Raw genomic sequence first — 27,204 nt, forward strand, 5'->3', positions numbered from 1 at the left:
TTGGTTGCCAAGAAGTTAGGAGGTGGGAATATGGATGTGAAGAGAGATGGAATGATCATTCTTTTCCAGAAGGAGAATGGCTTGGGAGTGCTTCTAATTTATCAGCTGCCTCATAGCTGAAGAACGATGCAAAACATTAAGCTCCGCACCTACGTTCCCTGTAAGGTGTGTGCCTGTGTGGCCACGCAGGAGGCCACAAAGGGCAGCACACTTAATTAGCAGAGCCACGCAGGTGTGCACATTGCACTCAGGGAAGTGGCCACAGGTGGGCCTGGAAGAGGACAGTGGGACGAGGTGGTACTTGGGGACAGTGGGGTGAGGTGGGGGGTGGTGATGAGGGAGATTGGGGCATGCAGGGCTGCTGCGGCAGGGCGAAGCACCTCTTCCCCGGCCCCAGCCCCGGGGCTGTGGGGAAAAAGAGCTGGGGGGAGTCCTCTCTCCCCACCGCAGCCCCAGGGCAGCCTGCACCCCAAGCTAGAGCCCTCATCCCCCAGCCCCTAACACTCTGCCTCAGCCCTGAGGTCGTCCCCCCAAACACACACTTCGAACCCTTCAGCCCGACCCCCACCACAGATCACCTCCATATTGGTGTTCATAACAAAATTCCTTCTGCACATAGATGGGAAAAATAAGAGGGAACAACCCCTCTCCTACCACCCACTGCAGAGTCCAGGAGCAACATCCTGGTAAGAATCCCAAAATCCTCCTCTTCTCCAACACCTGCGTGGGGGAGAGGAACTGTTGGCTTCCCAATGGAATGTTGTCTCTGAAAAATGGGTTTCCATCCTTCATCTACTGTAGACGGCTAGAAGATTTAGGCAATGGCAACATTCCCAAGCTCAAGGCATGTGGTGACTGGCTAAGTTAGAAAAAAGTGTGAATGCAACAGATTTTCTGGGTGGCATAGAAAAGGAGAAATAAAATATAATGGAATAGGTAGAGAATACAAGGTAGGAAAGAAAGAATAGGATAAAAGAAGAAGAATGTCACTAGAGATAACACAGATGCACCATAATCTATTAATAAAAATAAAGAGAGAAAATGGTAAGTCTGGAAGGAAAAAGATTGTTTGGTTTGGGTTTTTTGCAACAACAAGAGGAAAGCAAGTAAGTTACATTTTTCAATGTATCAAACTGACTGGCAATATGTTACGTTATATCAAAGTAAACAGCATACAATTGTTCCAATCCTTTAAACAGAAGGGAACGGAAGTATAAGGTATTTTTTTAATCCTTACTTGAAATTACAGGATTAGAATCATAGAAAATCAGGGTCAGAAGGGACCTCAGGAGGTCATCTAGTCCAACCCCCTGCTCAAAGCAGGACCAATCCCCAATTAAATCATCCCAGCCAGGGCTTTGTCAAGCCTGATCTTAAAAACTTCTAAGGAAGGAGATTCTACCACCTCCCTAGGTAACGCATTCCAGTGTTTCACCACCCTCTTAGTGAAAAAGTTTTTCCTAATATCCAACCTAAACCTCCCCCACTGCAACTTGAGACCATTACTCCTTGTCCTGTCCTCGTCTACCACTGAGAATAGTCTAGAACCATCCTCTCTGGAACCATCTCTCAGGTAGTTGAAAGCAGCTATCAAATCCCCCCTCATTCTTCTCTTCTGCAGACTAAACAATCCCAGTTCCCTCAGCCTCTCCTCATAAGTCATGTGTTCCAGACCCCTCATCATTTTTGTTGCCCTTCGCTGGACTCTCTCCAATTTATCCACATCCTTCTTGTAGTGTGGGGCCCAAAACTGGACACAGTACTCCAGATGAGGCCTCACCAATGTCGAATAGAGGGGGACGATCACGTCTCTCGATCTGCTGGCTATGCCCCTACTTATACATCCCAAAATGCCACTGGCCTTCTTGGCAACAAGGGCACACTGCTGACTCATATCCAGCTTCTCGTCCACTGTCACCCCTAGGTCCTTTTCCGCAGAACTGCTGCCGAGCCATTCGGTCCCTAGTCTGTAGCTGTGCATTGGGTTCTTCCGTCCTAAGTGCAGGACCCTGCACTTATCCTTATTGAACCTCATCAGATTTCTTTTGGCCCAATCCTCCAATTTGTCTAGGTCCTTCTGTATCCTATCCCTCCCCTCCAGCGTATCTACCACTCCTCCCAGTTTAGTATCATCCGCAAATTTGCTGAGAGTGCAATCCACACCATCCTCCAGATCATTTATGAAGATATTGAACAAAACCAGCCCCAGGACCGACCCCTGGGGCACTCCACTTGACACTGGCTGCCAACTAGACATGGAGCCATTGATCACTACCCGTTGAGCCCGACAATTTAGCCAACTTTCTACCCACCTTATAGTGCATTCATCCAGCCCATACTTCTTTAACTTGCTGACAAGAATACTGTGGGAGACCGTGTCAAAAGCTTTGCTAAAGTCAAGAAACAATACATCCACTGCTTTCCCTTCATCCACAGAACCAGTAATCTCATCATAGAAGGCGATTAGATTAGTCATGACCTTCCCTTGGTGAATCCATGCTGACTGTTCCTGATCACTTTCCTCTCATCTAAGTGCTTCAGGATTGATTCTTTGAGGACCTGCTCCATGATTTTTCCGGAGACTGAGGTGAGGCTGACTGGCCTGTAGTTCCCAGGATCCTCCTTCTTCCCTTTTTTAAAGATTGGCACTACATTAGCCTTTTTCCAGTCATCCGGGACTTCCCCCGTTCGCCACGAGTTTTCAAAGATAATGGCCAATGGCTCTGCAATCACAGCCGCCAATTCCTTTAGCACTCTCGGATGCAACTCGTCCAGCCCCATGGACTTGCGCATGTCCAGCTTTTCTAAATAGTCCCTAACCACCTCTTTCTCCACAGAGGGCTGGTTACCTCCTCCCCATGCTGTGATGCCCAGCGCAGCAGTCTGGGAGCTGACCTTGTTCGTGAAGACAGAGGCAAAAAAAGCATTGAGTACATTAGCTTTTTCCACATCCTCTGTCACTAGGTTGCCTCCCTCATTCATTAAGGGGCCTACACTTTCCTTGGCTTTCTTCTTGTTGCCAACATACCTGAAGAAACCCTTCTTGTTACTCTTGACATCTCTCGCTAGCTGCAGCTCCAGGTGCGATTTGGCCCTCCTGATTTCATTCGTACATGCCCGAGCAATATTTTTATACTCTTCCCTGGTCATATGTCCAAACTTCCACTTCTTGTAAGCTTCTTTTTTATGTTTAAGATCCGCTACGATTTCACCGTTAAGCCAAGCTGGTCGCCTGCTATATTTACTATTCTTTCGACACATCGGGATGGTTTGTCCCTGTAACCTCAACAGGGATTCCTTGAAATACAGCCAGCTCTCCTGGACTCCTTTCCCCTTCATGTTAGTCCCCCAGGGGATCCTACCCATCTGTTCCCTGAGGGAGTCGAAGCCTGCTTTCCTGAAGTCCAGGGTCCATATCCTGCTGCTTACCTTTCTTCCCTGTGTCAGGATTAGTATTTTCAAGCTACAGATATAAGCCTATGACTACTGGCATTCCAAATCAGTAATTCAAGAAACTGTCAGGGACCTTCTCAAAAACAATGTCATTACACCATTTGTACTAGTGTAGTCTTTTCTCTGTATTCATCCTCTGCATTACCTGAGGATTACTCCTCCTTGGTAAAGATTATTACTGTCTACTCAACAGAAAGATCCCATTAAAAAGAACAAGTAACAATGTCCAATTCAAGACATTCTTATACTAGGCCAACTAGTGAGACTATTTTTATTAGTGGTTTAAGGTGCAGATTTGTTGCATTCAGACACAGCAACTGCACAAGATCTTTTGGTTGGTTGGTTGGTTTTTTTTTAATCCAGACTTCTGCCACTAGGTGAATCTGCAATACTACTAGTTAATGGCTCTTAAATTAATGGAAGGATCACAATTACCACTCACACTGAACCTGTTAGCCCATGTACCATTGGCATAATTGCAACAGCTATTTAAGACACACACAGAGAACCCAGAGCTCTTATCCTGATTTTTCTACATTACAAAAATCAACCTTACACTTGCAAATTTACATTTATAATAGTAGCATGGCAAAGGGAACTTCTACAGCACAAACAAGAGAGAGTCAAGAGCAATTAAGTGTGGCAGCAACAACAAATGCTTTGATGTCTGCTCTCAAACAGATGTGGACTGTAAGTTTCTATTTGTGATAGGGTTGTTATTCCACGACAGACCTGCAATTACAGAAAACTCTAGCTGTCACAGAACTAAATTCAGGAAAAATAAGAGCTAGCTGGTTCAGAACATAAAGAGTGAAATTCATCTTATGCAGAGTGTCTTTATGACTCACTTATGCTCCCTGTTAGAAGCTTACATGGGGGGGTTAATTTCATCCTAAAAGATCAGAAAACTATGAGACAGCATATCCGTTTAAAGCCTTAACCATCAACAAAAGAACATTATAATTCATATATGGGAGAACAGGACAAGACAAGTTGTCACGGTTCCTCCCCCACTCTGAACTCTAGGGTACAGATGTGGGGACCTGCATGAAAGACCCCCTAAGCTTATTCTTACCAGCTTAGGTTAAAAGCTGCTACCAACAAAGAACAGGAAAAGAGCCCACTTGGAAACGTCTTTCCACCAAAAATCCCCCCAAGCCCTACCCCCCTTTCCTGGGGAAGGCTTGATAAAAATCCTCACCAGTTTGCATAGGTGAACACAGACCCAAACCCTTGGATCTTAAGAACAATGAAAAAGCAATCCGGTTCTTAAAAGAAGAATTTTAATTAAAGAAAAAGTAAAAGAATCATCTCTGTAAAATCAGGATGGTAAATACCTTACAGGGTAATCAGATTCAAAACAGAGAGAATCCCTCTAGGCAAAACCTTAACTTACAAAAAGATACAAAAACAGGAATATACATTCCATTCAGCACAACTTATTTTATCAGCCATTTAAACAAAACAGAATCTAACGCATATCTAACTAGATTGCTTACTAACTCTTTACAGGAGTTCTGACCTGCATTCCTGCTCTGGTCCCGGCAAAAGCATCACACAGACAGAGAGGACCTTTTGTCCCCCGCACCCTACCCTCCAGCTTTGAAAGTATCTTGTCTCCTCATTGGTCATTTTGGTCAGGTGCCAGCGAGGTTATCTTAGCTTCTTAACCCTTTACAGGTGAAAGGGTTTTGCCTCTGGCCAGGAGGGATTTAAAGGTGGTTAGCCTTCCCTTTATATTTATGACACAAGTACAGATCACTGTACAGTAATCTTCAAATTAAGATTAATATGATGAAATTTTAGAAGATTTGTCACATGGTGGACTGCTGCATCCTACATCAAAGATACAAAAAAATTAAACACCTATTATTCATAAATATTTAGGCACAACTCACTTCTAACAAGGGTTGCATCAGTGTGTCTTGCCAATGGCATAATTTTGGGGGAGGGGATGAGCAGAACAGGGAGAGAGAGAGAATGTGGTCAGGGCAAGGTGTTTGTCTTACTGTCACATAAAATGCACATATCTTCAGAATCAGGTATTCACAGTCAGCAAACAGTCTTTTCAAATTGTTCTTTTATACAGAAATCAAGCAGGTACCATTCCCTCCCCTGCAGCAAACTGAACTACGCGCAGTTCAGATAACATAAAACAGATCAGAAAAGATAATCATTTGGCTTTGATACACATCAGCTCTCACATGTTATTGCTGATGATAAAAAACTTCTAATACGTTCTTATTGGTGAAATAGCTAAAAGATTACCTAGTGGCCCATAACTCGGTTTTCTTACATGACAGAGCTGAATCTCTCTCTCTTATCTTTTCAGCTTATCGTCTCATGTATTCAGCTCATGTTATAGATGTCACATTCCCTCAATAAAACAACGTGGTTTACTATTTAAAAAAATAATTGGGACAGAATTATATTTCTTTAAGCTTGGAGAGGTACCAGTCCATGGTTGACAGATGTCTGAATTAAATTCATTCTTCTGATCAGCTTACCTACTCACCAAACTTTAGACTGATAAATATTAGGAAAAGAGTAAAATATCTTTCCAGGGAAAGATCATTATACCTGCCTACAGCTTGTAGTCATCTTAGTAACATTATAAACTCTTCTGGGAAGGAATCATCTTGTATCTCAGTGTACAGTGGCTAGAACAATAGCTCCATGATCCTACATAAATACAAATAAAAGAGATACTAATGTACAGACAACTATCCTGTATGCAGTTTTTGTAACTCCAATTCTCATACTAAAAATATGTTCTGGTATAAAGTAGGCATCAATGCCAGGGACAACGATTGAGGCAGGGCTTCTAAAAAGTAAATACAAAAACCTAGTTTCTCTATAAATAAAATGGGTTAATCGTTCTATGTTAACTATAAAACCTGCCTAAGAGAACCACATATTTTCTTAAGGAAGATAGAAAAAGAAGCTTGTACAAACTCTTTTGCTCTACTGACTAACATCACTCCACAAATCATATGGGATAAAAAAAAAAATGTATCCTTCAAAATTAACTTGCAAGATTCTCTCTCTCAAAATCAATTACCCAAACTGAACTGTGAACAACAATCAAGTATATTCTCATTCATGTTGAGTTAGATAATCAAGACTGAAAACAGACTTTCTGAAGACATCAGTAACCAAACTTTGGACTACACACAATAGAAAGAACTTTAACACCTTCACAATTCAGACATCCATACTGTGACTACTGTATTTTAACTCGTCTACCAAAACACAAACAGATCAGGTCAGTCTGCTTTTTATTTTGTGGGAGAATCAAAATACTATTACTAAATTCGAGAAAGGAGACAAAAGTCACACAATGGGATTTTCTGAGTCGAATGGTTTTTGACAACATACCACAGCTACATTTAGCTGTGTGGTGACATCTAGTGGCTATACTGTGTGTGTGATAAACCAAACATCCCCAACACAATGCCAAAATCTAATGAAAAGTCACTAGTATGTTTGGTTGTAAATACAATATAGCCCCATTTACCTGAACCAACACTACTTGAAGCTGTATTATTAACTGCCACCACCTTCTCTTCCCATCTATTGAATCCCAGTTATCCCAACTTCAAATTATCCCTAGTGGTTCTGACAATTGCTGCTCTAAGTGGTTTTGACAACTAGGATTATACTGCAGTTCCGTTTGTCCCTCCATATCCAGAAGGCAGAAAGGCCAGAGACAAGGCTACCATATAACTCACTTTCTGTCACACCCAGATTTGTAAATTTCACCTAGAAATGTATTCAAGTGGTAAGTACTGGTTTGATGCAGTAAGATTGCACATTTGGAACTGCAAACATAATGCAAAGTGTATATAACTATAGATTAAGAATGACTTATACCTTCAGCTAAATTATCTATGAGATATTTTATAATTTTAACACAGCAGCATATTATCCTATCTGAAAGGTTACAGCCTCATAACTGGGAAACCTTAGTTTGAGAATGTGTATGCTCTTTAGTTTTAAAGGTATAAAGAGGAGCCAACAAGATCTGTAAATAATCAACATCTCACAACCTTTCATTGTTTTAACCCTCACAACTGCACCCCTCCTACTCTTTGTTTATTGCCATCTTCCTGTGTTATGTCTAATTTAGATTGTAAATTCTTTAGGGCAGTGAATTTCTCTTTTGTCTGTAAATTGGCATATACACCTAGATGAGCTCAAGTGAAGTAACTTTACAGTACTAACTTGAGCTAAATGTTGTAGTGAAGACAAACTCTGGCAGATGAACTTTTTTAACCACATCAGCCCAAGTTTATATTTCTGATTAGTTTGGAAACCATTGTTCTTACTGCCAGTGATGCAGCTCAGCACTGTTAACACATATGGGCAGCATCAACAGCAGTCCATTCTACCCTCCAAGATCCACAATTCACTTTCATGCCCCATTCAAAGAGTGGTAAATGTTGTCCTTAGAGCCTGACCCAAATAACCATGCTGTGAGCTGGTGAAATCCAAGGCGGCTGGGGAAAGGCTGTTTTTCAGCTACAACAATAGCCTCAGGGCTGCAACTGCCCCCAAAGGGGGGCACTCCCTTGCTCCAAAAAATGTCCAGTGAATTGGCATGTAGCCTGCCCCTCCCCCCAAAACTCCCTCTCCTCCAGTCAGTTGCAGGGAGATCATGTGGAACACAGTTCTATGGGATGCAGTCCCCAAAAAGACCCCCCACCCAAAGCATCTTCTTAGGGCTTGTCTACACTACTGCTTAAGTCAGTGTAACTTATGCCTCTCAGAAGCGTGAAAAACCACCCCCCTGTGTGACGTAAGTTACACTGACTTAAAGTGGTATCTACACCACTCTATGTCAGCGGAGACGCTCTCCTGCTGACATAGCTTCCGCCTCTCGCTGAGATGGAGTAATTATGTTGACAGGAGCGCACTCTCCCATCGACATAGCGCGTCTTCACCAGATGTAGTGTGCTAATGAAGACAAGCCCTCAGAATCCTTCCCATACACCTGTGCTGTGGAACTATACCAATTCAGAGCCCACTACATCCACCTGGTGGGGCAGGAGTCACTACACACAGTGGGCAGTTCACAAACATTCAGAGGTCCACATCATCCTTATTAGGTTCCCCATCCTGCAAACACACATGGGCTTGAAGATAATCACAAACATAATTTGCAGGATCAGGGCCTAAGACTGTTTAAAATTATTTTGGTTATTCCTTTCCAGGCCCATGCACACTTTGACCTTGGAGCATATGCTTTTACTCAGCATTGATCAAAATGTGCTTGCAACGTTAGCATTTTTCTTTCATAAAGGCTTGTTTAATAGAAATATTGCCATTTTGTGGCACACAAAATATTTATTTATTTAAGGCCTAAAAATGCTGAGCACCTGGGCTCTAACTGAAATCAATAAGCTGCAGGTGCTTGGCACTTTTGAAAGTCAGGCACTTGAGAGAGGTTTTCTGAGAGGACAGGAGGGAGGAGTAGAAAAGGGAATGAGTATCTTGCACAAGTCACTGCAGGACAGAAACCAGCTCTGTGTATTACAAAATGGGGCCGTAAGACCTGGATGCGCACAGTCCACATGCAGGCAATATTCCTACTGGAGTCACCTTTGGCTGCAAAGGAACTGCCATGTCAGGCTATAAATGACTAACTACTGCAGATACTTTTGTTTTTGCAACTGCAGTAACCTCACAAGCAGTCTCCCAGCTCCTGCATGTGATTTCAGGATCACATACAGCTGATTAAGAGATTACTTACAGAATTGTAGCCCAGTCTCAAAAATATGTATATGTAAATGTAAACTTTGTATCCCAGTGATGTGTTCATTCTCTTGCATGCCTGAGAGTAACATAGAGGAGACTGGTAATCTTGAAGCAAATGAGGTGGTTTCTGTTCTTGCAAACATCAGCTGAGAGCTTTTTTTGGCAAGTATCATACACAAGAACACCACATTATAATTAAGCAAGACTCCCTGCTAAAAAACAGATTTTTGGCTTAAGAACACCACTGCCCTGAGGAGCCACAATTGCTTTGCCATATGTATAAGTACTCCTGTTCTTTTTGCGGATACAGACTAACACGGTTGCTACTCTGAAATTTGCCATATGGTTCTCATATCTCATTCAGAAGGCCTCCAAGGCTCCCATTTTCTGTCCTTTCTGATGAACTGCCCTGTCCACAGTTAGCACTAAACATGTGCACAGCTTAATGACACTGCTCTTTATACATCAGGACAGAGCCAATCAGTCCCCAGCCCCTTACAGCTATATGCACATCCCTTCCACACATCAAGGGTGAATAACCATCCTTTCTGCTTACTACACATGGGGGTGAGAGAAACAATCACAGTTCTGCACAGTAAGAACACTGCATCTTTCACCAAGCCATTACAGCCCATCATCATCATCTCACACAAAAAGCTCTCTCCAGCTAGGCTTTTCTATGGCCTGATCATAGCACTTAGGCTCCTTCAGCAGTCTACCCACACATGGAGGTGTTTGGGGAAACACCCTCACCCCTCTTTGTTTCCCTATTGCCTCCAAACACTCATTAGGTGTCCAAAATCAATTACCAGTAGTTATTGCAGTGTATCTCAGACCAGATGTTCCTCTGCTTTCTAGCAATTGTATTTCCATGAAGGAAGGCTACTCTCCTTTTAGCCACTGTCTAGCCAAAGCACAGTAAGGGCTTGTCTTCATTGCCACGTTAACTTGAGTTATAAGTCCAGTGTTACCTTTAATTCAGCCCCATCCACACACAAAACCCCTTAACTCATGACTGTGGTGCTTTTCGCTTGAATTGGCTGGCCCACACAGGGGCATAGGCTAGAACTCGAGCGAGCACAACTTGTCAGCTGCTAACATGGCCACTCTGTAGTATAAACGCAATCACCTCAGTGCTGCTAGTCCTCCAATACCTTTCTACGATACCCCCTTCTACTCTGTGTGCCCAGAAAAGACAGACAAGTTCTCCCATAATTCACTAGGAAGAGTTCATAGAGCAGTTCAGCTTCTTGAGGCTCTACAAATCATGGGATATATCCCAGGAAGCCTTAGCACCACACGAGTGAGTACAAAATGGGCCTGGCATATTTCCCCACCCTCACACTTCTTGTACTCAGTAAACAGCTAAATATTTCTGCACATACTTTCAAAAATAAAATAAATAAATAACGCTGGAAAACTTTAGCTTAAAAAGGTGAATTGGAAAATTACAAGAGTCTCAAAACGGGTTTTAGAAAAGAGCTTAGGAATAGTCAACTATAGCTGTCCTTCTGTGCACACACAATAGAAAGAAGACAGAGCACTAACTATTCATTAAAATTGGGAAAATGGAAAACAATACACTTTTCCCTTTAATGAATCTGATGCAATTACACTGCAGAGACTTGCAAACAGAGGTATTACCGAGGACTTGTCTACACAGTGCATTAATCTGCACTAGAGGGGTGGAAATTCTACTGTGCACCAATATGACACTAATTGGCCTACATAGACCCTGCGGGCACACCTTAAAGTTCTCTAGTGCACACGGATATAATCCTGTTTCACACTAGAATCTCTCTGGCATGGACTAATGCATCACGTAGACAAGCCCTTACATAATCTTCCAAATATAACATTGGCTCAAAATTCAGTAATTGCACTAATGCAATGCATTTGAGGTCACCTTTCCAATTTCACCAATTTCCAATTTAAAATATTTTATGACGCATATTCTATTCTATGCCTCAAACACTTCCTGCAACCTGACAGTCATCACAGAAAAATATTCATATTAGAAAGTGATTTTGGGAATTCACAGTAACCACAAAGGTCAGTAAGGAATAGTATTGATGCACTACAAGTACTCCTTTCCCCTCTGTGAAACATTTTTTTCAAGGCTGTTTTACATGCTTCCCAGGTTAGTGGAGGACACTATTGTTTTAGGTCTATTGATCCAGCTCTATGTTGAGAAATTTCAAGTCACAAGGGGGAAGACTATTAAACCACTGTGAACTGTCAGATTTATATTGATTCATCAAAGCAGTCAAAAGAAATTAAGGTTTAAGATTCAATATAATAATGGATCCAAGTCAGCACTGCTTGTTCCCTGAAAAGTTAAATCCTAATTAAAAAAAAATCCATTTGTCACTAGAGAGAAAGTGCAAGCTAAAATATTGGAATTGTTTAATTTAAAATCTTTTTTAAAAAATTCAATTAAACCTAACTGCATCCATGGACCTTTCGCAAGACAGACACACAACATGAACAATATATCCTGCCATCATTTATGAAGTCAAACTCCTCATTGACTTTCAAGCAGAGGGTCAGCTTTAAAAAAAAAAACCAATGGCCTATAGCCACGTTTGCTTCCCATAATGAAGCATAATTAAAAAGAGGAGCAAAGAACAAAAACAATCACTCACTATCTTACTCCTTTTACCAGTCTCTCCATTTCCCTTTTGTGAGCACAAGAAATCTCACACAGCCAAATGCACCGACACTGTGGTAAATTCTATACCAACTTGTGCTTCTTTCACTGTTCCCACTATTCAGGGCTACAAAATAAATCCCTAAGGCGAACCAAGAGCAAAGCAGGAAATAAGGAAGACAACAACATCCAAGTGAAGGCACAATATTCCTGCAAACCTATTAACTAACTAGAAAAATTCAGATTTTAGGCTCCTTGGACAACTTTACATTTCTTCTGCCCCTTAAGTTTAAGTGAGAATTATCTTCTGAGTAAATAATCATCAGAACTGTCAAAATATTTTTGTCAAAACATTTTTTCAACCAAAAAGAAAACTTTGCTGAAAATGTTCATTATTGTTGAAATTTTCTATTTTGTTTCCTATGAAAACCTTGAAACCAAAAATATTTTCTGATTGGGGGGGGGGGGGGAAGGTTTTCAGTGGGTCATAAAAAAGAAAAATTTTCATGGGAAATTTGGGGATTTTTTTTTTTTTTAATTTCTCACACAAAACTAGTACTTTTCTATGAGCCCTTTTAAATCAAAAATCTGAAGCCGGATTGAAATTACATGATTTAACTCCCTTTTTCTTTTACAAAATTATAGCGTGAGCTCAGTTAAAAATAAATAAAAATTTTCACCCAGACAAGTTTTGGGGGGTTTTTTTTGTTTGTTTTTGTTTTAAATCCATGGCTAAAAAGTATTGTTCAAATACTCTTCTTTCAATTATGCGTATTTGTAATACAATACTGTCGCAAAGGTGTATTTTCTCTTTTCCTACCCTCACCGTACCAGAATAATGTCACTAACTCTACGAGTGGACTTTCCAATTCATCTCTGGATCACAAATTCTCCCACAAGAATGAGTGAAAGAAATAAAATCTAAATTCAGTGAGGTCTGTGTGTGCCCTTCATAGGCATCACTAATGCAAGCTGGAACTTCATTAAGACCAGTAAGTAAGTAAAGCAGCTGCTCCCATAGGATGTGGCAATCTAGGTCTTCCCAGTACATCATCTTCTCTTGGCATGTTAGACCTTTCTTTCCTTCCATTATCGTCTCAGGCATCTAATAAATACCCCTCTCGTAGTTTCCATTATATCATCTCTGCTACAGAAGGATTCTTTTTCTGTTCAGAAACGCAACTGCTTCCATAGAATATCAGCAACATCACTCAAGTCTTCTCCAAAATATTTTTATTTTATTTTTTTTTTTACAGTTGCCTTTCACCTATGAAAGTGACTTTTCTGAGCTAGTTCCAGGTTTTAGGATTTTCTAGATTGGAATACATGTCCTTTTGAATCTGTATCACTGTAACATTTCTCCATTCTGTGGTTCACCTTTGTGTCCTCATTTCTTTAAGAAACATAGCAATGATATAAATCTCCATGTCCAAAATTAACTCCTTACATTTAAGAAAAGCATTACTATTACAGAGAAAACCCAGAGTACTGCCCTGTACAAATCTCAGTATTCAATCCCTTTCCCCAGGGCAATTGCCCTGATCTTAGAAGGAAATGGGCATATGTATATTAGCCTATTAATAAAGTTAACCTGTTTTGTTGAGGTAAAAAAAGTAACAAGAGGCTTAACGCCTCCTATATATGAGTTAGTAATGTATTTAAAAGAACAGTTTACGCTGTACAGGGAGGTCAGAAGTTCAGTGGAACCATTCAGGCAAATAAGCATGAAACACCCACTAAAGAAATTACATTTAGGAATTGGAAGACAAGCAGATCAATGCTAACACAGTTCATTCTCACAACTAGCAAAGAAGTTGTCCAACTTTCATCAGCACCTTTTAATAAAACAATAGTCACTCTAACCCTAAAATGGATTTGGCAACATCTCTTTCACAGAGGAAGTACCTTGTGCACTCTGACACTGCTTTTCCCTTTGTCCCTGTAAGCTGGCTCCCAACATGAGTTTATGACTCTGAAGGGTCTTATGGGAAATCAGTAGCAACAGGAGCTTAAAGGCCTTCCAAGGTGGCAGACTACGCTGGCTGGCAACAGCAGCAGGACTAGTGAGTTACAGGAAATTTTCCAGAACCTGCTCTGCCTCACTGCCAGGTTCTCTATTACATTTTCTTTGTTAATGGCTGGCTGTAAGGAATCTCAGTATTGCACGGTTATTTATGGCTTTGGCTTTCTCCTCTTTCATTTAGCAGATCACTAGCTGTTAGGAAAAGCCTGAGGTTCAAGATTTATAATGCAATTGAAAAGGATTAACTCATTTATTAACGTTTCCAAACGAATCTGAAATAATATTCTGTTTATTCCACTGAACTTACCTTAGTAGATAAAGACTAGTACAGCATCCAATAGGAAAATGGACTTCACTCTCAGATTTTCATAGGCTTGTGTCATGTTTACAATTTTACAGATAATCATCATTTTAGAATCACACTAACAAACTTTATACTGTAACTCTAGCACACAACATATCTAGTTTAGTATTTCTACTGCAGTTATGACTTTCTTCCAGTCATTTTCAGCTAAAGACCATTCATTTACATAAACAGAGGCGCTTTTCTAGTATAGTACATGCTACAGAGTATGTCTGTTTGCAGGTCTCACTATTTAACAGAAATTCCAGGCATACCCAACACTCAATTTGTTATTGTCCAATGCAATATGTGGAGGATACAATTATCAGTTCTGACTTCCAGTAATTACAGTACTGCTATCGGCTTCAAGCAAACCTGACTAGGAGGGAGGTCACAGGTCAGAGTAAACTTGAGTATAAAATTAATTACAAACATCTTTGAAGCACCATAATGCAGCTGTAACACTGCTACCAACTATCTTACTTACTTGTATAGAGGGCACCACTACGAAGTACGAAGGGCCAGGTCCAAAGCCTACTGAAATCCATGCAAAGGCTCCCATAGACTTCAGTAGACACTGGATCAGGCAATAGAAGTGCAAAGAATACAGGTACAAAAAGGTAGAAGTAAATGTATCTCTATTTATATTAATTTATTTGTATTGGTGCACTACAATGTAAACACATTCCAGCACCTAGTATCTTTCACAAAGATTATCACACAGCCCAGGAGTGTGATTTTTTCCAGTATTTCTTCATAAACGGCGAACAAGTTCTCAAAATGGTCACCTGCCTCAAGTAAGAATGACAAAGCTGGTCTATTTGGCTGAACAGAATGAAGCTACATAATTTGTAAAAATGGAAGAGCTAAACACCCCTTCCTCCCGACTTTTATTTTTTTTAAAACCAGATTATGTGCACAGCTATCACAATGATGGGTTCCTTATAAAAACCTGTAATAAACCATTAGAGACATCTTCTGCCCATATAAGATTCCATTGACTTCATCTATAATTAAGTATGCAAAATGCACTTTACAATCAGGCCCTTTTTTCCTAAAATTAGTCCATCCTTGTGGCATTTAGGTTACAAATTAAACATGAATCTGCCCACATACACCCATTAATCAATTCCTCTACTATATGAGACACAGATGTGAAAATTTTCACTAGTTTATTCTTTTTGGTTGCATTATGACACATGGGCCTGGGTTTCTAACTCAAACCACACACACTATGGCGTGCAATCTGAACTAAAGGAGTCAAGTGATATCTATATTTCTAACCATGGAAACATGCATAATATTTGTAAAATTTTGTTGTACCTTGCAGAATTAAAGTTTTTTACCAGCTCATCTAATATCCGGTTATTTTTCAGGTCAGGTTCCGTGACTGCCTACAAAAGAACAGAAGTAAACAGACAGTGTTCAAGCACACATAATTTACTTCTCAGATGTGTGTTTCAGACACCACCCATAAAACCATTACCCCTCAAAATTGTTATGTCAAAAAAGTTCCATAAAAATTAAGTACAAATATCTTCTACTGAAAACCATCTAAGACCGTAAAATAAGTGAGTCTTGAAAATGTTAGGTAATATCCAGAAGTATAGATTAAAAAAACAATACTTTGTTTTAAGACCAACCCATTAACACTAGTTTCCAACAATGCTTTATTGTACCCTAGCTCCAATTATTTTGGAAGACAAAAGTAGGCTCCTAAGAATGAGATGCAAACATTAAGCAAGAAGGAGTAAACAAAGGACAATGTCATAGTCTGAATAATGGTGGAATAAAAGATACAGATTATTGGGTAGTTTTCTGCATACATATTCTTTTAAAAGAACCTTCCTCTCTATTTTAATTTTTCTCCTGTGTTACCATTCCAGAGCTTCCTTTGCTCTTACTCATATCAATTTTTAAGAAGGTAGAAGGATGGATATAAAATGTGCAGTCCAGAAATATATACCGAGAAGTCTGCACTTTTTTAAACATCAAAAAACTGATAATATATTACAAACAGACCTTTCTGAATTCTGGCCTTGAACAGAGGAATATGTTTATTATTTATTATTATTATTATTATTATAATTATTATTTATGAACAGAGGAATATGCTTTAGGAATATGCAAGGAAAATCACCTATATTTTGCCAGTACTTTTGAAACATTGTTTGTTGTGTTTAAGCAGCCTACCATTTAAAAACATCCAGTAAAACCCAACTGGCTGAAAGCCAAAGATGAATGGTCTTCCATGCACTTTATTAAGTGAAAGTCTTTCAGATAAGATCTTAATAAGTCAGTCTTGCCTGTACTGCAGGGGTATTGCTGGTCCTCACAGCGTTTTTCAGAAGAGAAGGGATTTACTCCATTATCCATGGCCAACATCAATCACCCCTCTTCTGTATAGTCTACTGCCATCTCCCACCCCAGAAGAGCTGCACTACATATCTGATGTGTTGTATGGAACACATTTTACAATATGAGTAGCAAATATATTAAACTACGTATTCTACACAATAGACACATAGGAGGACACTTAATCTCCACTATGCAAAGTGGAGCAGCAGCATCGACAGGACTTACTTAATCAGAACTGTAAATGTTAGAAAATGCTCTCATTGAGTATACTCAGAAGTGATTTTTGTATCTAAACATTCCATCACCAGCCACCCCCAAATAACATGTACTCCTCAATTTAAAATATGGGATGGGGGGAGGGAAGAATCAATCAAAAGCCATTTCTATTGGCTATAGTTTTTATAAAAGCTTATTTTTACTAATCCTAAATTCTGGATCAAATTCAACCTGACAGCGTCTCTTTAAAAGACCAATAACGTGCACCATGGAATGATCAAAGGTTGATGAAAATTAAGGTGCCTACGAGTGCCTAAATCTGTATTAGACCACTTATTTAGGTGCCAAAGATTTAAATGACTTCAATTAATATTCAGCACCTCTGAAAAAAATCATGACACTTATTTATGGTAGCTGCCTAGATATGGATTTTATGTGCTCAACTTGAGGACCTCACGTTTGAAAATACCAGCAGAGGTGAACACTATAAGAAGCAGTTCTGTATATCTTAAAATGACATATTTGATTAGACCCAAAGATGAAAAGGTCTTAATACTGAAGATTTGCCCAAAACAATATATAAAAAAAAAGAACAAAACAAAACAAAAACACTTACCACACAACATGTTGGACACTGATTTTTGTAAGACAGAAATTTTCGTATACAAAGGGAACAATCTGAAAAAAACAAGTTACATACCATATAATCAGAGTGTACTAAGCTAAGATGAACACACATTGTTGAGTAACTATATTATTTTTTTTTAAAAAAACCTAGCAAAATGTGAACTAAAGTAAGTATAGTCATACATAAAAAGAGAAACATTCAATAAAGAATACTATTCTATTTTAATGGAACGTTTACCAACATATTTCAGCATTTGATCTCAGTCTGTGTGTCCATTTAAAAAAAAAATATTTAGCAAATATACCCCAAAGAAATATCAACTACTATTGTTAAAATAGCAAGGTTTACTGAGCTAACCTTCAAGTTTGAAATAACTACACTTCCTAGAACCACAAAATTCAACTCCAATCCAGTATATGGAGTAAAATCACGGGGAAGATTTAACACAGGTTGCATGCTCCTATCTTTTAGGACCTTGTCCAAAGCTAGCTGAAGTCAATTCAGTAACTCCCATTAACTTAAGAGAGCCTTCAATTAGCCATTATTTTTATCCTCCTGCTAAGAAATGATTAAAGGGGGTAAGGGCTTGATCCTGCAATGTGCTTAGTGCCCTCAACCAAAGTTGAAAGCTTACTTCAGTGGGAGTTGAGGATGCTCAGCATCTTGCACAATTGAGCCTTCCAGAAGGGCTTCTCCAGACTAACGGAGTAAGAAGAGCCTAGGAATTCCTAAATTCCAATCCCAGTTCTGACAATGACTCAGTGAGTGGATATAGGCAAGGCACTTCACTTCTCTGCCTCAATTTCTCCATTCAGTAAAATGGAGATAAGACCTCCCTCACAGGGGTGTTTTTAAGTGCTTTGAGAATGTAAAGCTCCATAAGCATATGAGTGTTACTGTTCTGTAAATTAATAGATTTGATTAAGTTCTCTGCTGATAGGTTTTTATTCCCTACTAGTCTACTTCAAGTAAATGTTCTGTCCTAGTTTTAACTCATGGATATGGCTTTCATTACACCTAAGTAGAGTTGATTAAACTTTCCAATAATATTATAATTGCACTTCCTCTTGGAACAACTTTATTTTTAAGGAAAAGTCTGTCAGAAGCATCACGCTCTGCATCCCAAGTTATTCACAGATTGCTTTGGGCATTCAGCTGTCTAATAACAGCTGGAAGAACACATCAAGCAATAACAAACAATTATTAAAGATAATTTTAGCATGCATTTTCTTATCATTCCAATTACATTTCCTGTACCTCTGTCTCCAGCAGTCACAAGCACACCTACGTCAAACTGCTTCTGCAATATACCTTCCTAAGGGCTAGTCTACACTAAAGCTGTAAGTCAACCTAAGTTATGCTGCTGTTGTTCCTGTATGCCCTGGGACAGAGTGGAGAGATGCATGGAAAATTTAATACAGCTCTAGGCAATAAATCCTATAAGGCCAAAGAGGGGTGGCAGGAAAGGAATCTGCATAACTTTAGCCTCCATCTGTTGACGTACCACACAGGGGTTCACTCACATAGGGCCTGATTCTGCAGTCACTCCACATGTAGAACTCCTGTTAATTCAAGTGAATAGAACTCCTGTACAGAGCATGGCTACAGAATCAAGTTCTGTAACTGCTCATTGTAATCGCTGAGTCTGTCTTTTATATGACCTTTACTAACCTAGAATGTTAGTCACAGGACAGTAGGCATAAGCTTGTCGTAAAAAGCAAAAGAAGTAAAAAGGTTCACCTATATGCACACAAACACTAAGGGCATGTCTAACCAGCAATGTAAGCCCAGGGTTAGTGGGACTCAAGTCAGCTAAACTGTGTCAGAGAACGCTGGGCTTGCATGTTTATACTGCATTTTAACCCTAGGTTAAGGATTTTCTGACCCGTGCTCAAACCTATAACTCTGGCGTCCACACTGCAGTGCACAGACCTGAGTCAAAGTAACCCTGTCCCAGAGTGCCTAGTGCCTCTTCTCCCCCGCAAACCAGCATTGATGCTCTAGCCCTACGAACGTGTTGCAAAGTGAGAAAGCTCTACTGCCCACCCAGTTTCCTAACTCTGATGGTGCTCCTTATGGGCACGTGAGTCCCTTCAGTAACACAAACTGCACAATGAGCTCCTTTGGTAGGTAGTTTGAGAAAGCTTTATACTGAACTACCATCTAGTTTGAGAATGGGGCTCTCCACCTCTAAGCTGAGTCACACTGGCAGAAAAATCCCCATGTGCACCTGTTCTGAGGATAATTAGGACATCCCTGTCCAGGGCTGAGAAACTATTAAAATGAAACTTTGTGATTCTTAATTTTTAAAATAGGATGTTCAATGAAGGTGTTTTTGTTTGGTTGGTTATTTATTTATTGTTGTCTGTTTGTTTTGAAGGTTGACAAAGTGTAGGTTTCAGAAGAAAAACCACACACCACACACAGCGTGGCTGCTGCAAGCTGTGAAGTGCATCCCCAGGTCTTGGGGTGCAACGTACTCCAATTCACACACCCTGGGAATCCGTTATCCCTGCTATACTGCTGGAGGCAGGGATAAGGGGTCCCCGGGAGCATGTGGTGAAGTTTTGGGACTGGCTCCCATTCACTGCCCTCACAGTGCATGCTGCCCAGGCATCTCTGCACACGCAGTCCCAGGAAGGGCAGGGGAGCCCCAGAAGCAAGGGACAAAGGGCAGAGTGGGACAAAGAGGCTGCCCTGAATGGAGGCAGAGTTGCAGAGGTCCTGGATCAGTACAGCCAGGGGAGAGATAACCCCCAACATCCTGGCAGCTGGGAGCCACCTCCCACCTGTCAGCTTTGCTCTCTGCTCTGGGCAAGCTCTGAGGAGTAGCCAGAGTCACTGCCACAGGAGGCTACGAGGTGGTTTTGGGGCTGGCTCCCCTCGCTAGAGCCCTGCGCAGATAGAAAATCTTTATCCGCATCAGATCCACAAACATGGTCCACGGATATCTGCAGCGATGAATATAAAGCAGATTTACAGCGTTCTACCACTTGCCGCCCTGACAGTGTGCGCTGCCCAGATGCCCCTGCCCACACAGCCCCAGGGAGGGCAGGAGTGGATCAGAGAGTAGAGCGGGGACCAACCAGCTGCCCTGCAAGAAGGAGGTGTGGCCACGGTGTTGTGGGGTCATCCCTTCCCCCAGCCTAGCTGAGCCAGGAGCTCTGATGCTCCCTCTTCCTGCAGGGCAGCCACTTGGTCCACACTCTGCTCTCTGGCCTCTCCTGCCCTCCCTGAGGCTGCGTGTGCAGGGGCACCTGGGCAGCGTGCACTAAAATCTGGCTGACCAGCTCCCTCTGCGAAAAGCTTCTTCTGATCAGTCTCCCCTAAAAACCCTGCAGGCTCTCTGATAGTGTGCTTGCAGACCAGTGTTCAAGAAACAACAAGTTAAAGCTTATCTGAGCTGCTGCCCTTTGCAAAGGGAAGCGTGGCTTCCATTTGCAATACAGTCCAATAGACTGCATCACAGACTGTCCGCATAGAGAAAACTAAGGAAGTTGCCCCAGTGAACTCTGGGATACATCCAGAGGACTTCTGGGACCCAAGTCAAACCGGGGCCACATGCAAACAGGAAAGTGACAAGGCTCAGATCCTAGAATCATAGGACTGGAAGGGACTTCAAGAGGTCTTCTAGTCCAGCCCCCTACACTCAAAGCAGGACTACGTATTATCTTCTAGATCATTCCTGACAGGTGTTTGTCTAACTGACCCTTACAAATCTCCAATGACAGAGATTCTACAACCTCTATAGGCAATTTATTCCCGTGCTTAACCACCCTGACAGTTAGGAAGTTTTTCCTAATGTCCAACCTAAACTGCCCTTGCTGCAATTTAAGCCCATTGCTTCTTGTCCTACCATCAAAGGTTAAAGACAACAATTTATCTCCCTCCTCCTTTTAACAACCTATTAAGTACTTGAAAACTGTTATATCACCCCACCGTTTCTCCTCTCCAGACTAAACTAATGCAATTCTTTTTTTCCAGACTGTTATCATTTTTGTTGCTCATCTCTGGACTTTCTCCAATTTGTACACATCTTTCCTAAAATGTGGTGCCCAGAACTGGACACAATACACAGTTGAGGCCTAATCAGCACGAAGTAGAGCGGAAGAATTACTACTTGTGTCTTGCTTACAACCCTCCTGCTAATACATCCCAAAACGATGTTTGCTTTTTTTGCAACAGTATTACTCTGTTGACTCATATTTAGCTTGCGATCCACTATGACCCCCAAATCCCTTTCCACAATACTCTTTCCTAGGCAGTCATTTCCCATTTTGTATGTGTCCAATTGATAGTTCCTTCCTAAGTGGAGAACTTTGCATTTGTCCTTATTGAATTTCATCCTATTTTCTTCAGACCATTTCTCCAGCTTGTCCAGATCATTTTGAATTTTAATCCTATCCTCCAAAGCTCTTGCAACCCCTTCAAAGCTTGCTATCAGCCAAAAACTTTATAAGTGTACTCTCTATGCCATTATGTAGGTGTCAGCTTAACACGGGCCTGGACCCTCCAGCCCTGCAGGGTCCTGAAACTGTAGGTTCAAGCCCTAGGTTAACATAATTCGTGTGTGGATGCAAGAGGGGGTTAGGCTCGAGTCTGGGCTTACCCTAAGATCTAATAGAAGAGATGACTGGATGGAATGAGAGTCAGACACTAGTAAGGGATATATACACAGACCCATAAAAATACTCCTGTACTTACAGGTATGTGAACACTGTGGTATGATCATTGCAATATCGAAGTAATCAAAGCATATCCCACAACGCAACAAATCATCCACTGCCTGAAATGGGAAAAATAAAGTTAATGTCATTTGAAGACACCCTTCAAGAGCTCTTCGTCTGACTATATGTATGATATAAGAAATATCTACACGCTTTCAATCTCAGAAATTCTTGTCCAGCAGTTTCCTAAACCCCATAGATGAAAACCAAAAATCCCTCACGTCTCTTGGGGATGCGTTTAACAGTTGCTTTACATCAAGAGCTGTTACACTAAATGTAAACACAAATGCAAACGGTCACATAGCTATTCGGCTTGCTGAACACAAATTCAATAAACAAACTGAACATAGAACAGCTTCCAAAATCAGTTCCAGTGTGTATATTTAATCTTTGGCACTCCTGCTAGAGCTCAAGAGTGAAAAGGGGGAAGGGAAAGGCAGTTCTTGCAGAAGACCCTTCCCAAATGGGAGCTTTACTAGTAATTCAATATTATCGGATATTCCTCCTGACAAACTCTTCCCATCCAGCTCCCTCCCTCGGAAAAATAGGGACATGGGTCTTGTTGAAAGCAAAGGGCCTGCTCTGCCACCTAAAAGTTTTTGGGGGGTGGGAACGGTAAATTCCACTCTAAGGCCAGCTACAATCCTCTATACTTCAGAGACCCCCAACGTCACTCTTGGGAGCCCCCCATGAATCAAAATGCCAGCCCTGACGCTTGGCCAGCTCTGGAGAACCACTCTCTTCCCTCAGGATTTTAAGGACTCCACTCTGACTTATAAGGCTCTTTGGACCATAAGTCTATTACCACCCCCCAATAAGCATCAACGGGCGCCCCCCTGAGTGCCTTTCCCCCAGGCCCCGCCCCCCAGCTCTCACTGGGCAGGCCCCGCCCCCCAGCTCTCACTGGGCAGGCCCCAGGCCTCCCCCCGCTCTCACTGTCCCTCTACCCCCATGTCGGGGGGGGGGGAAGAGGAGGGGGGAGTGCAGGGGCTCGGTCCCAGCCCACACAGCTGGGATCCGCGGCTCCAGCGAGCTCCCCCAGCGCAGCGCCGGGACTGAAGCCCCGGGGAGCCTCCCTCCCACTTACTTTCAGCAGGGAGAGGTTCTCCGGCCAGCGCGGCTCGGCCAGCGCCATGGTGCCCGCCACAGGCAGGGCCCGCTCCCGAGCCGCCCGCAGCCGGCCCCAAATCACCCGCGCTCGGCTCCCGGCACAGCAACCGGCGCGCCCGCGCGCGCGCGCCAGCAGACTTCCGGCCCCCCGCCCCGGAGGTTGCTGGGAGATGTAGTTCGTGCTGCGGCTGCGCTCTGCTCCCCTGGCAGGGCTGTGGCGGGGCCCGACCAGGGTGGGGCCGGCGATTGAGGGAGAAGGGGGATACCTCCCTGTCACAGAGGCCCAGCCAGTTTAAACCACAGGGGTCAGCAGGGGCAACGGGACCCTCCCCTTGCATCCACAGGGACCCCACCGCTGGCCCTCCCGTGAATCCATCACCACGCTCCACTATAGTCGTCCCAAGCGCTCGGAAATCCCGCCAGACACCACCCCTCCGTCCAACGCCTGAGCCTGGCATAACTGTTGTAGTAGGAAGAGCGCCTGACACATAAGCCCTTGTAGCAGAGGCCTGAACTAAAGTGGTCGAAACTTTGCTGATATAAAGCAAAGTCAGGTTGTGAGCAAGAGGCAGGCCCTGCTCACAGAATTTGGCACAGAGCACAGGGCTGATATTGCAAAAACACATACCCCTAAGAGGTGCGAGGCACAAGCATAGTGCAGAAGGGTGGTACCAGAACACCCCGCTAAACACATTCCCCCATGATAACAAGAACACGCTGACCCATCTTAAGGATAAGGTCGGGATGACAGCATGATGAATAGAGATGTTTTGATTGAACCTTCAGGTACAAGGCAGTGGGTGGCACCCTGATACGTCAGAGGGCGATACGTAACTTGTTTGTATTGGTGTGTAAAGATGTATCTCAGAGGAAGCGTCCTTGTCCAGCCGAGAGGGCAGTGGAAAGTCCCGCCCCTGACTGTCACGGGCATACATGTGCTTGTGTAACTGTAGACACAGATCCGGGGAGCTAGGACCGTGCTTTGCTGACAATATACCTGACCAAACGCCTTCGCACCTTAACGGATTTTGTGATCATTGGGCAGCTCACTCAAGATCTGCTGTGCCAGCTATCTGCGCAGAGCTGGGACAGCACACAAGGAGAACGCACACGCAGCCAAACATCTGATGACAAATATCACAAGATTTTATTTTAAAAAATAAGTTTGGGCAGCTTTTTATTTGCCTCTAAGGTTCACGTTTTCAATCTTTTCTTCACAAACACAAGGGCCAGAAACTTGCTTTAAAAAAAAAAAAAAAAAAGTGGAGATCTACACATAATCTGATGATTACGGCAGCAGAGGCTTCAAGAAAAATGCCAAATATTGCAAGACTAGCACTACTATGGTAAGCACGAGCAACAGCATAGTCTTCAGAACATGCTACAAGACCATTAGTTTGTCCATAATTTTGCCGGAGGAGAAGCAGCTGGAGATCACTGATGACTTTTAGAGCCACAGAATTTAAGGCTAGAAGGGACCGCCAGATCATCTAGTCTGACCTTGCTACCACCCCCACCCAGCACCCACACATTAAACTGAAATTATACGAAGTATTATAGATAATTTTATACTATATTATACATATAGTATTATAGACTATATGTGCCACAGCCAGAGAACAGGAGAGACCATGGTGCACCGGTGCCCAAGGCAACAGCAATGGCAGCGAAATGATCCACACTCACACGCTGCAGAGGAAGGCCAGTCTGACCTGGGGGAAAATTCCTTCTCCACCCCATATATGGCAATCAGTTAGACCCTGAACACATGAGCGAGAACCAACCAGCCAAGTACTAGAGAGAGAGAATGCTCGGTGTCCCCTCAGAGGCCTAGTCCTCCCTGTCCAATGTCCCTTCTCCAGCTATGACCATCCCCGATGCTTCATAGAAAGGAGATGAAAAACAAACTGGGAGCTCAGATACTAAAGTGATGAGGATTTCATTGATCCCTATCAATTTCACAAGAGACCTGTAAACACTACAAGCCAAAAAAAACCAAAAAAACATCTGCAAGTTGTCATGCCAATTTGATCCTGATAACAAGCCACTGAGGAAAGGGCAAGAAAGGAAAGTAATTAATCTGGAGGAAGAGAAAAGTCTTTAAGAGGAAAAGGAAGATGAAGAAACAAAAAAAATAATAGTGAGCATTAGAGCCTGGAGTTGGATGCTTAATTCCCCTTGAGGATCAGGGTATAGGCCAGGGCCTTCTCCTTGGAATTTTCTACTGTCTAGCTTAGGCAGCAACCTGCTCAGCTTGCTAGCTGGCTGGCTTCTGTGAATCTGTGAGTAGGAGCAGAGAGGTTATTTACCTCTGTATTTGGCACTGATCTGACCACTGCTGGAATACTGTATCCAGTTCTGTGATGTCCACAATTCAAAAGGGATGTTGATAAATTGGAGAAGGTTCAGAGAGAACCACAAGAATGATTAAAGGATTAGAAAACATGCCTTATCGAGAGAGACTCAAGGAGCTCAATTTGCTTAATGAAGAGAAGGTTAAGGGATAGCTTGAACACAGTCTGTATTATAAGTACCTACATGGGGAACAAATATTTGATAATGGGCTCTTCAATTTAGGAGACAAAGATCTAACAAGATCCAATGGCAGGAAGTTGAAGCTAGACAAATTCTGACTAGAAATGAGGCATCCTTTTTTACAGTGAGAGTAATTAACCATTGGACAGTTCACCAAGGATCCTGGTGGATTCTCCATCACTGGCAATTTTTAAATCAAGACTGGAAGTCTTTTTAAAACATGCTCTAGTTCAAAATAAATTATCTGGGGGAAGTTCTATGGCCTTTGTTATACAGCAATCAGACTAGATAATCACAAAAAGAAAAGGAGTACTTGTGGAACCTTAGAGACTAACCAATTTATTTGAGCATAAGCTTTCATGAGCTATAGCTCACTTCATCGGATGCATAAAGTGGAAAGTACAGTGAGGAGATTTTATATACACACAGACAGATGTGCAGGTGAACGAACCTCTACCAATGTGATATATGCCATCATGTGCCAGCAATGCCCCTCTGCCATGTACATTGGGCAAACTGGACAGTCTCTACGTAAAAGAATAAATGGACACAGGTCAGATGTCAAGAATTATAACTTTCATAAACCAGTCGGAGAACACTTCAATCTCTCTGGTCACTCGATTTCTGATCTCAAAGTGACTATCCTTCAACAAAAAAACTTCAAAAACAGACTCCAACAAGAGACTGCTGAACTGGAATTAATTTGCAAATTGGATACAATTAACTTAGGCTTGAATAGAGACTGGGAGTGGTTGAGTTATTATACTAAGTAAAACTATTTCCCCTTGTTTATTCCTCCCCCCTCCCCCCACTGTTCCTCAGACATTCTTGTTAACTCCTGGAAATGGCCCACCTTGATTATCGCTTCAAAAGGTTTTCTCTCCCCCCACCCCACTCTCCTGCTAGTAATAGCTCATCTTAAGTGATCACTCTCCTTACAATGTGTATTTTTTCATGGTCTGTGTGTATATAAAATCTCCTCACTGTACTTTCCACTTTATGCATCCGATGAAGTGAGCTGTAGCTCACGAAAGCTTATGCTCAAATAAATTGGTTAGTCTCTAAGGTGCCACAAGTACTCCTTTTCTTTTTGCGAATACAGACTAACACGGCTGCTACTCTGAAACTAGATAATCACAGTGGTCCTTGCTGGTGGAATCTATGAATCTATGAAATAGGAAATAAGTATGGTTAGACTTTTGTCACCAATATTTTTAGTAAAAGTCATTTTTAGTACAGGTCACAGGCAATAAACAAAAATCCGTGGAAGCCCATGCCCACTCCCTGACTTTCACTAAAAATATCCCTGACAAAATGGTGAGGTGGGTTCAGCACTCACTGCTGCTGGGGCTCCGGGGCCTCCTGCCAATGCAATGAGTGGGAGCTCTGGGATCCCCCCCAGCA

At 42.1% G+C, this 27,204-nt stretch overlaps 1 protein-coding gene across 8 annotated transcripts in view; it reads right to left on the reverse strand.

Annotated features, from left to right (window-relative positions):
- RAD18 (RAD18 E3 ubiquitin protein ligase) overlaps positions 1 to 23,391 on the reverse strand; it is a 125,841-nt gene extending 102,450 nt beyond the window's left edge. For all 8 annotated transcript variants that reach the window (XR_012159775.2, XR_012159772.2, XR_012159774.2 and 5 more), the window contains exons 1-4: positions 23,243 to 23,391; positions 22,133 to 22,214; positions 17,417 to 17,478; positions 15,550 to 15,620 (exon numbers count right to left, since the gene is read on the reverse strand). Coding sequence is in view for 4 of the 8 variants with exons in the window: in XM_073351211.2 (XP_073207312.2) it covers positions 15,550 to 15,620; positions 17,417 to 17,478; positions 22,133 to 22,214; positions 23,243 to 23,290 (263 nt within the window). In the remaining 4 variants the exon portion in view is untranslated. The remainder of the gene's footprint in view (positions 1 to 15,549; positions 15,621 to 17,416; positions 17,479 to 22,132; positions 22,215 to 23,242) is intronic.
- Between the last annotated feature and the right edge of the window lie 3,813 nt (positions 23,392 to 27,204).

The sequence above is a fragment of the Lepidochelys kempii genome, chromosome 7 (genome assembly GCF_965140285.1).
Source record: "Lepidochelys kempii isolate rLepKem1 chromosome 7, rLepKem1.hap1, whole genome shotgun sequence".
Classification (NCBI taxonomy): Eukaryota; Metazoa; Chordata; order Testudines; family Cheloniidae; genus Lepidochelys; species Lepidochelys kempii.